We start from the raw sequence: 9811 nt of genomic DNA, 5'->3' as shown, positions 1-9811 counted from the left end.
GCGAAGATGATCAATGGTTGGAAGATTCAATTTCTCAACCAAGACAGTACTTGCGAGATTAACTTCACAACCCTTATCAATGGCTAAGCTGCAAACTTTATCCTTGATATGGCAACGTGTATAAAACCAATCATGTTTTTGAGCTTTGATGATTTCCAATTGCTCAGTTATCTCACGCAATGCCACAGTATTTACTCCTTTAGGCACAAGATGGTGGAGCTCCAGTTGAGCATTCGTTTGTCTCATACTTTTATTACCTGCAAAACTCAACAAAAATTAGTAGAACAGTCCTCACTCGCTCCCTTACGTGTTTCGCTCACTCTCGTGTTTTCCTCAAGTGTTTAAAACACTCTAATGATCTCACCAATTCACTCCTCAAGCCTACTTGATTGTTTCCTTTGAAGAAATTAGAAATTTTCTCAAAGAAATTCAAGCAAACCTTAATCAATAGTATCCAATTGTACCAAAGGAACAAGAAGCAAGAGTAGAAACGGAAAGCGCAAGTAATGAATTCGATAAGGAATGGACGAGGAAAAAAAATTGATGTACAAAAAGAAATGTCCAAGCACAATGATGGAGTTTCCCAAGTATTTACTTAATTTCCTAATTGATTTTGGAAACCAAGTTAGGTGTTGTACTCCTTAAAGTCGGCTTTCCCAAAATTTCCAGATTCCTTTTTCCTTAAACTTCCAAAAGTATGCCTTCCTAAACTACGCTGCAAGTCGGTTAGGAAGCCAAGTGAAAACAGTTTTGGTAGTTTCCCAACCGCTGAAATTTTTCAGATTTTGTTACCTTACCAAAGCAGAATTGTTTCCACGAAAATTCTAGATTTCCTTCTCCTTAAACCCTTCCTAAAGTCGGCTGCTAACCAAGTGCCAAACAGATTTTGGCAGTTTCCTATTCTAACCGAAACTATCCTCCAAAATTCCAGAATTTCCTCTTCTTAAATCCCTCTCAAAGTCGGCTAGAACTTCCTAAAAAATTGTCCAGATTTGGTAGCTTCTAAATTTTCCAGAATTCCCAGAATTTCCTCTTCTTAAAGCCGATCCTTACCCTCCAAAATTTTCGTCCCTTACTCTCCCTCAACAACAAACAATTCGGCCCCCCTCCTCTTTGCTCCACACAAGGACAGATTTGACTCTTGGTCCTAGGCAATGGCTTCACAAGATAATGCAAGTGATGTTACACAAGAATTTCCCAAGCGGCTTGCCCAAGAATCCCCCAAGAATTTTTTTCCAAAAACAAGAAAGCCCTGTATGGATGCGAGAGCGTACAAGAAACTTTTTGTACGAAGAGAGGTGCAAATCTTCAAGAATCAAGATGGTCAAGATCCTCAAAAATCTCAACGGGTGATACAAGTGATCAAGGCTCAAGGTGCTCAAGATTTTCAAGAGGAGGTTGGTCAAAACTTTTGAGTAGTATTTTTTTTTTGATGTAATTTTCTGGTTTGTTGGAACAATTGCAACAAAACAGAATTTGGCAAATAAAAGTGCGGCTTCCTTCTTTGTTGTTTGCTACCCGAATGCCTTTTCTCTTTTCCTTTTTCTGTTTTTTTTTTTGACTCTAAGAACACACAATTACTCGGCTGTTTTTTTGGTAAAATTCCAGAATTTAATGTCAATCCAATGTTCTCCTTCAATCCTCCAATAATTATCAAGACATGTATCAAAGTTTCAAGACTTCAAGATTAGTTTCAAGAAACTCAAGAAACCCTAGATTATGGTAGTCCCTCTTCAAGATTCCAACCCCAAACAAGTTTAACCACAAAAATCAGTTTAGGAAACTAATGAAAACAACTTGGTGGAATAAACTAAAGTTTGGACAGATTCGGTAAGAAACTTGTGCCCAAGGAAAACCCTAGTTGCAAGTGAAAACCCTAGCCGTCGCAGATTTTTTTTTTTTTTGTTTGATATTTAAACAGAATATGCAACGAACAAAACACGGCTACACTTGAAGGCAGGCTTCAAGACAGAATCACACAACAAGTAATGCACGAAGTGGACACGAAGCAAAAGAAATCAAAGAGTGACTCAACAAGACAACAAAGGCGGACAGAAATTTTTTTTTTTTTGTAATAATGACCGGACTTGACACAAAGGAAGACACGACCAGAATTGCAAAATAAAATTGACTAGAAAGCTTACGAACAAACTCAACGGGATATACTTGATGTCGTCGACTGGCTCTGGATACCAACTGATGTGCGACGGATCTAGACGAACACCAAGTTGAGTGGGTTTGCGGAACTTTGACCCTTCTAGAATCACGAGCCACGAACTAAGGATAATCCTTAACCCAAGACTAGCAAATTTAGTGAACCAAAAGTAAAGATAGAAGAACGCCACAATCAAGGAGACTACTTGATTGATAAGTTCAATGAACAGCTTGAGATTGATTCTCAAGTATTCAAAGGAAATTCTCTTGAGGCAAGAGAGAGTGAATAAACTCACGAATATTTTATAAAATCTGAATTGTCCTTTAATGAATGAAAACCTAGGCTATATATAGCCTTACAACTTGAAAACCTAAAGTGACTTGAAAACCCTAACTCGGCTAAGCTAGGCCTTTGGCCCGATTCCACTACTCAAATCCACTATCTAATGGTCAGCTTATAATCGATCCAATGAAAGCTTTAAGCTGGCCCAACATAACCCAATAAAAGGTAATTAACCAACTTAAGTTATAGTGAGCCTAGACTTTATAAATCGGATCCAACTCAACATGAGGTCTTGGACCGAATTTATTCCTAGCAAATAAAATAGAAATCTAGAAAATAAACTACTAACTATTACTAAAAGATTCAATCTCTTGCAGCCCAAAACATGGCCCATAAGCGGCCCATATTTCGTATCATGATGAACCAAAAGAGAAAAAACCACTCAAAAGGGAAAACAAGTCTAATACATCAATTTCTTCAAAGTCTAAGGCTGCAATTGAGTTGTCTAAGGAGGAGTCATGGTGGGATATTTTATCAACGCCTTCTTCAAGGAAAACAAAAGAAAAATCAAGTTGAAAGGGCCAAGATTGAGGAAATTGTAATTGAAACTGAAAAGTGGGAAGATAAAATTGAGTTTGAGGTAAAATTTGAGAGTGCATATGAGGTCAAAGTTGAGGAAAGTGAAATAGAAAAGCTAGTAAACTTTCAAAAGAATTGCGTGAGGAAAGATCCAGGTGTGCTTCGACCATAGTGATAACAACTGAGGCCATTGAGCTAAAAAAAGAGATGGAAAATCTGCTGAGATGAGTGAAAAATCAAGTGAGCTAATTTTGCATGAGAATGTGAGAGCTTATTGTTTTCCTAACAAACTTACCTTTGCTTTGTTTAGTATTTCTTCTTTTGTGTAGATTAAGTGAATTCAAGTGGAGATAGTCATGCAATGTTCCATTTTAAAGTCACTTGTACAATTCACTGGCTTCCATGGAGTTTATGTTCTAGCAGTTAAATCAATTTGGTGTCAATTCATGGAATTGGATATGTTCAAATCTGTCCTCACCTTTGGAGAGTCAATCCAAATTCATCTTAAAGAGGGAATTTCAGATTTTGATTCTTGTTCTTTAACTTTGATTCATTCATCGACTTTACCTTATTTTGAGCATGTTACTAGTCCTAATTCTTGTATTTTTCTTGCAGATTTTGAAGGAAAGTGTGTTGAGCCAGCACTGAATTCTCAAGTTGCATCGGTTGGAGAAAGGAATAATGAAGTGTGTAAACCCTAAGTTCATTGTCTTGAACTTAAAGTTGTGGCTGCCTTGTTTCCTTCAATTGGCGAATTGTAAAAAAAAGAAAAAAAAGAAAAAAAAGAGAAAAGAATCTGATCCGTGGTGAAAAAAAGAAGAAAGAAACAAGTTCTTGAATTGGATCATAAGCCATCAAGAAAGACACAAACCAAATTAATAAAAATGAGTTGTTTCCTTTTATGGAGTTCCTTGATGGAACGTGAGTTTCTTTTTGAACTGTATCAAGTATTTAGTTTTGATACTTGTGGTGTTTAAGGCAAGGTGATTACATCATCTCGTTCTTTCAAGCTGATAACCAATCCACTAGGTTTCTAGAGACGAGTTTTGTTTAGGTCTAACAAGGTAATTACTATTCCATAATCTGGTCAAAATAGATTCTTCTGCTACCTGATCAATTCAATTTTTTCTCGAGCAGTCTTTGGAGAATCAGGTTCACATCATGCGAGAGGAGAATAATACTTAATTCAGGCAACTATTTATATTCAATTAACTTTCAAACTCAGGTTGAATTTGGCTCAATTAGTGTAAAAGTAGATTTTATATATAAAAATTTCAAACTACTCAAATTTGACTGGAGTTCGGTTCAATAAAAGTTCGTTCGAAATCCATTCGGTAAATAAACAAGTCAAAATTAAATAAAATTGAATACGAGACAATTCGATTTGATTAGTCTCCTTTAGACTGTACTTACAAAACCATTCTGCAATAGGAAGTTATGCAATAATTGATAACTCCAACATTTAAAAAAAAAATATCAGGGGAATTGATTATAGATCACAGGCTTTTTTTTTTTGAATAAAAAAAATCATTTCATTCAATAAATCTACACTAATTGCAAAAATACATCAAACAAATATGATACAGATACATATAGATCTAAAATCAATAGTTATAAAAAATCTAAGAAATCAATACAAATAAAGATAACATTGAAACTCTTATATATTTTCCATTCAGATGAATCATTGTAACCCAAAAATACATCTGTGCATGTCTTCTAATAGTCAGATCTGATTAAAACTAGTGCAAGTTCAAAGAGAAATTTAGATCTGACAATAATAGAGAAGTTCTATATTTGAGACACTAGATTCTAAATCTACAAAATCTCAAATTTCACAAAAAAAGGATAAAAACTAAATAAACTCTCACAATGAAAAATCCGGAGGGAATAAAACTGTCATTAGAACAATTTAGGAGAGAAGAAACGCTTACTAAGAGATTTTAGGAGAAAAGAATTTCTCACTAGAAAACCCTAAAAGAGAATTTATTCAAATAAGAGAAATTAAAAACTAAAGAGAGTGCTCCTTTTCTCTTGGAAAAGACCTGATCGGTCTCTCTTCTATGGAAGAAATGAAGAAGATTTTGACTAAAAAAATTCTAGAGAGAAGGGGGAATCAAAATTTGATTTGATGGCACGTCATTGACGAAGTCATCAATATATCATACACAACTCAGAATCATAGACTTTTCTGAACCAAAAGTTTTAGCCTAAGATAGGGGCCTGTTGGAGTTCTGAACCAAAAGTTTTAGCCTAATAACATCTGGTACAACTGCTACCATTTTCTTTGCATTAATAAATTGACTCGTATCATTCGCAAATCGATCACAGTAAGGCAATCCTCAGTTTTATTTGATATAATCTGGTACAACTGCTACCATTTTCTTTGCATTAAAAACTATTGTATCTAAGAAGGACAACCTAATGTTCTCTAATGAGAATCAGGACCAAATAAAAAATTCCTTTTTGTTAATGAAGTTGGTAGGATATTATGTAGCTTAAAACTTATAATCCAAAACAAAAATTATGCAACTAACACAATGATTGTAGCTAAGAAGAACAGCCTAATATTCTCCAATGTGAATCACGATCAAATGGTAAAAACATGGAGCAGTATAACATCCGATCAGTTGGTCCAAAGTTTCAAGAAAAGCAAACAAAAGTTGTCATGGCATTGAATGAAACTTTCTTCGTATCTCATGGAACGCCAGCTATTGCCGTTGATGACTCCCTTCTCCCAAGGCATTTCTTAAAATCTTTTGCCAAAAAAGTCTTGAATCAAAGGCCGAAAGCAATTTTGATAATCTCCAGTCACTGGGAAACGTCAGAGCCTACTGTTAATGTCATCCATGGCAACAATGACACCATCTATGACTTCCACAACTTTCCCAAGCCCTTGTATCAGGTTTATCTTCTTCGTTTACCTTTTTATTTGGGATAGCTAGAAAATTCTGACATTCATCTCTTTTTGAATTTAATCGATGGCTTGACTACCTTATATAAAAGTATAGGTTGATTATTTGGATAAATACAAAAATCATATGACGTAAAGTAGATATTTCTAAAACCATAAGAGTGTTACATGGAAATTAAGATTTTATTACACGCACTTTTAGAGTGCGTTTGGTATAAAGGCCATACCTGATCGTGCATTCCGCTCATTTTTCACTTTATATAAAATTATAGGGGATTATGTGGCTATTTTGAAACCTTATGAGGGTCATCTAGCATTATGTAAAATCACAAGGGGTTATAAGTAATTTATCCTAATTATTTTATTTAACCATTATTTCTTTTGTTGTTTTCTCAAATCAACAGCTCAAATATCCAGCACCAGGGGCACCAGAATTGGCAAAAAGGGTGAAAGAGCTGCTTGAGGGATCTGGATTCAAGCAGGTGAACGAGGATAAAGAGCGTGGTTTGGACCATGGTGCATGGGTTCCATTGATGGTCATGTATCCAGAGGCTGATATCCCAGTTTGCCAGCTCTCAATCCAAACAAGCCAGGATGCCACTCATCATTATAATGTTGGAAAAGCATTGGCACCTCTCAAGGAAGAAGGAGTACTGATAATTGGTTCAGGAACTGCCACTCACAATTTGAAGTCTGCTAGACCTGACAACAAAGATGATTCTGTTGCTTCCTGGGCTTTAGAGTTTGACAATTGGCTCAAAGAAGCCCTTATCAGCGGCAGGTAATAAAATCTATCTATCTATCTATCTATCTATATACCTACTCACTAGTTGAGATATTCTAGAAGGTCTCTAATATTCTGACATTTATTATTTTTTGAGATTATTAAATTAATTTATTATTTAACAAATTTAACTCATCTTACCTAAGGGTTATATGCCATTAAATTCAAATGTTTGAATCACTACATAGCACAATACATTAGTTTAAATGTCCAAATTACTACTTTATTCTAAAGCTTAAATTTTTTTTTAATCACTTGTAGTTTTTGTGCAGAGACATAAAACTAGTTCATTTCTGTACAACACTAAAAATTACTAACATGTCATTCATGTATATATGTAAGAAGTGTTTAAAATGGCAAACGATGAGTATGATACTTCAATCTCACGTCGAAACATTAAGAGATGTGCAACTAGGATGTAAGTAAGAAGCTAAGTATTCAAACCTATTTTAGAACACTATTCTGGTTTAGTAAAGACGGAACTCAAATAATTGAACTTGTTTACTAAGACTCGAGTCGTATATGCAAGTTGACAAGTATGATCTCTTTGATTGGACTCTCTGAAGTAGTTGCATTACATATATACAATTTCGTTACTGTGAACTTTCATTTGTCATCAACCACTCGAAATATGTACATTTTGAGACAAATTCCACAGATTGGCGTGGAAAGCAAACTTAATGTCCTTTGGCTGATAGGTGTACCGAAAGAAATACTTAGAAATTATAGGGGTCACAGTTTATAACAAGTAACTGATTTTGAAAATATTTCAGAGGCAATATATGTTGCATTTAGAATGCACACAACAAATTAATGATAGTTTTCCTGACTGTCTTATTGTTTATTTGACAAAGAAAGATTTGTTCTATTTTGAATTTAAAATATCTATGCGTGGTATGCTCGTCACAACTTAATTTATACTACTTGTGCTTATCTTGTCATGACAATTATTATCAGCGAAACCGGATGATGCTAGTCCTTGGTGGGACACAACAAGGATCTCTTGTGTTCAATACGGACAAATCAAGGAAACCATAGAGGTTTCTACCATATGAGTATGCGGGAATTGGTGATTTATAATGACAGATCAACAGGAGTTTTGAGAAATAATTTAACTTAATAACTTAAGGGTATTAAAAGTGAGTGTCAGAGTTTACAATACTCACACCTATTATTTGGAAGACCAATGTGGGAGTTGTTCAATGGGAATAGAAGTATTAAAATTTTGAACATTATCATTCTGTAGTTTCAGTTTCATATTGATTGACCATTTTAGTAGAAAGAGAGAAATTCATTCCACTTTTGATGACAAAAAGTAACTTAGTTAATAAGATGTTTCATGTATGATTGCTACGTCATGATTTTTAGGTAGAGTTAATTTCATTATTGATCCTCTTTTTTTTAGAAAAAGAATAAAACACACACACACACACATTCTCGTTGTGGGCTTATGATTTTTATTCCATTTCCAATTTTGGAAATGTACCAAACACCTCTTAATGGTATGCCACACATTATTGTATATGTACAGAAGTTTAATCTTTGTGATTTGGTCAACAAAGTGTCGATAGAAGTTGTGCTTTTACTACAAAATTTCAATTTCCTCCCCCTACTTCAAGATGTATACATTGATAAATGGGAGGGGAGAGGTTATTTTAAGTTCCAAAATTTTTGCAATCCCCTTATCATATAGATTGATAAATATAAAGCTTATAAGTGTTTCAATGTGGCATATGGGAAACGGAAAGTGAGTATTATCTAAGAAAGAAAACTAATCGGCCTTGTTTGAATTGTGAATTTTGGAGAAAATTTTTTATATTTTCTATGAATATTTCTTCTACATAATTTCTAATTATCTTTTTATCTCACATAAATTATATCCTAAAATATGCTACAGTACTATTTTATCATCCGTTTGGGATACAAAAATGCAGGTACATAAATCAATCCTCGTTGTAATTGCTAGTTCTTCGTGATTAAGCTTTTGGGATTTATTTTCTGTTTTACTACAAAAATATTCAGATATTTACATTACTGCCATAGGTTTGAAGATGTTAACCACTACCTAGAGAAGGCCCCATATGGAAAACTTGCACATCCAGAACCGGATCACTTTTATCCTTTACATATTGCTATGGGAGCAGCAGGTCAAAATGCAAAAGCAGAACTCATCCATAGCAGTTGGTTCGCTCATACCCTTTCGTTCTCCTCTTTTAAGTTCACTTCCACAATCTAAATGAATATTGTACAAGTTTGCTTAGTTCTCTGTTTGTCTCTACAGCAATGTTCTCTTGATGATTATGTATTCAATGATTTAATGGCAGAACCAAATAAAATCCATCCATTTTCTTTAGTTTGTTCCTGCCAATTATGTGTGTTGGATGAATCTGTATAACTGTGTGTTGCAATTTTTGCTTGGTAAATGTAGGGAGGGGAATTTTATCAAATAAAAAGGAAGGATAAGAAACAAGAAGTTGATATCTAGTAACTCACTTCCACGTCCTTTTAAGTCATTAATTTGAAAATAATATTTTGATAATAGTTGTTAAATGAAGAATGGAAGCCAGTTGGAATGGTGTGGTCTCTCAAAACTAGAGACTTATTGCAATTTGAATACCTCATCTTGAGCAAGAGTTTCATATGCAAATTTATATCTATATGTATTGAAGGGAAGAGAGAGGGGGTTAGTTACAAGGCTCCACACACCTCCACAATTCCAATTCCTTTTTTTAGAATAAATTTTTTTAATTCAGTTCAGAAATATTTATCTGACTATTTGACAGCGTTAGTTACTATCAATGTAACTTCTCACCATTTCAAATTGGCATTGCATGTTTTCGTGAACCTTATTCATTCCCTCCATTTCAAATTGCCATATCAACGTGACCCTAATCCACTAATTTGGAACACCCAAAATGCAAATCACATCTTTAAAATTTTAGGACTCCATAGCTAAAATTAGTGTAGACCCCTCAATAGCTTCCAATCCTCTCTTTTTTTTTTTTTGATTTTCCATTTATTTTTATTTCCCACCAGTCAAATTAAAAACTTTGAAATAATAGATAATTGGATGAGAAATGAATGGATATGGTTCCAG

At 34.2% G+C, this 9811-nt stretch overlaps 1 protein-coding gene across 1 annotated transcript; it reads left to right on the top strand.

Annotated features, from left to right (window-relative positions):
* Positions 1–5589: 5589 nt before the first annotated feature.
* Positions 5590–9082, top strand: LOC113700975 (4,5-DOPA dioxygenase extradiol). Its single transcript, XM_027221402.2, has 3 exons — positions 5590–5921; positions 6335–6711; positions 8758–9082. The coding sequence occupies exons 1-3, from the start codon at positions 5622–5624 to the stop codon at positions 8948–8950; spliced, it is 870 nt and encodes a 289-aa protein (XP_027077203.2). The 5' UTR covers positions 5590–5621; the 3' UTR covers positions 8951–9082.
* Positions 9083–9811: the final 729 nt, after the last annotated feature.

This window comes from Coffea arabica, chromosome 7e, assembly GCF_036785885.1.
Source record: "Coffea arabica cultivar ET-39 chromosome 7e, Coffea Arabica ET-39 HiFi, whole genome shotgun sequence".
NCBI classification, from domain to species: domain Eukaryota; kingdom Viridiplantae; phylum Streptophyta; class Magnoliopsida; order Gentianales; family Rubiaceae; genus Coffea; species Coffea arabica.
This window is presented reverse-complemented; position numbering and strand designations above follow the sequence as displayed.

Bases quoted from the DNA above. Each gene is read 5' to 3' on its own strand.
- LOC113700975 (XM_027221402.2), top strand. From the start codon at position 5,622: ATGGAGCAGTATAACATCCGATCAGTTGGTCCAAAGTTTCAAGAAAAG. The intron at 5,922-6,334 runs GTTTATCTTCTT...TCAAATCAACAG, and splicing joins TTCCCAAGCCCTTGTATCAG to CTCAAATATCCAGCACCAGG. The intron at 6,712-8,757 runs GTAATAAAATCT...TTACTGCCATAG, and splicing joins GAAGCCCTTATCAGCGGCAG to GTTTGAAGATGTTAACCACT.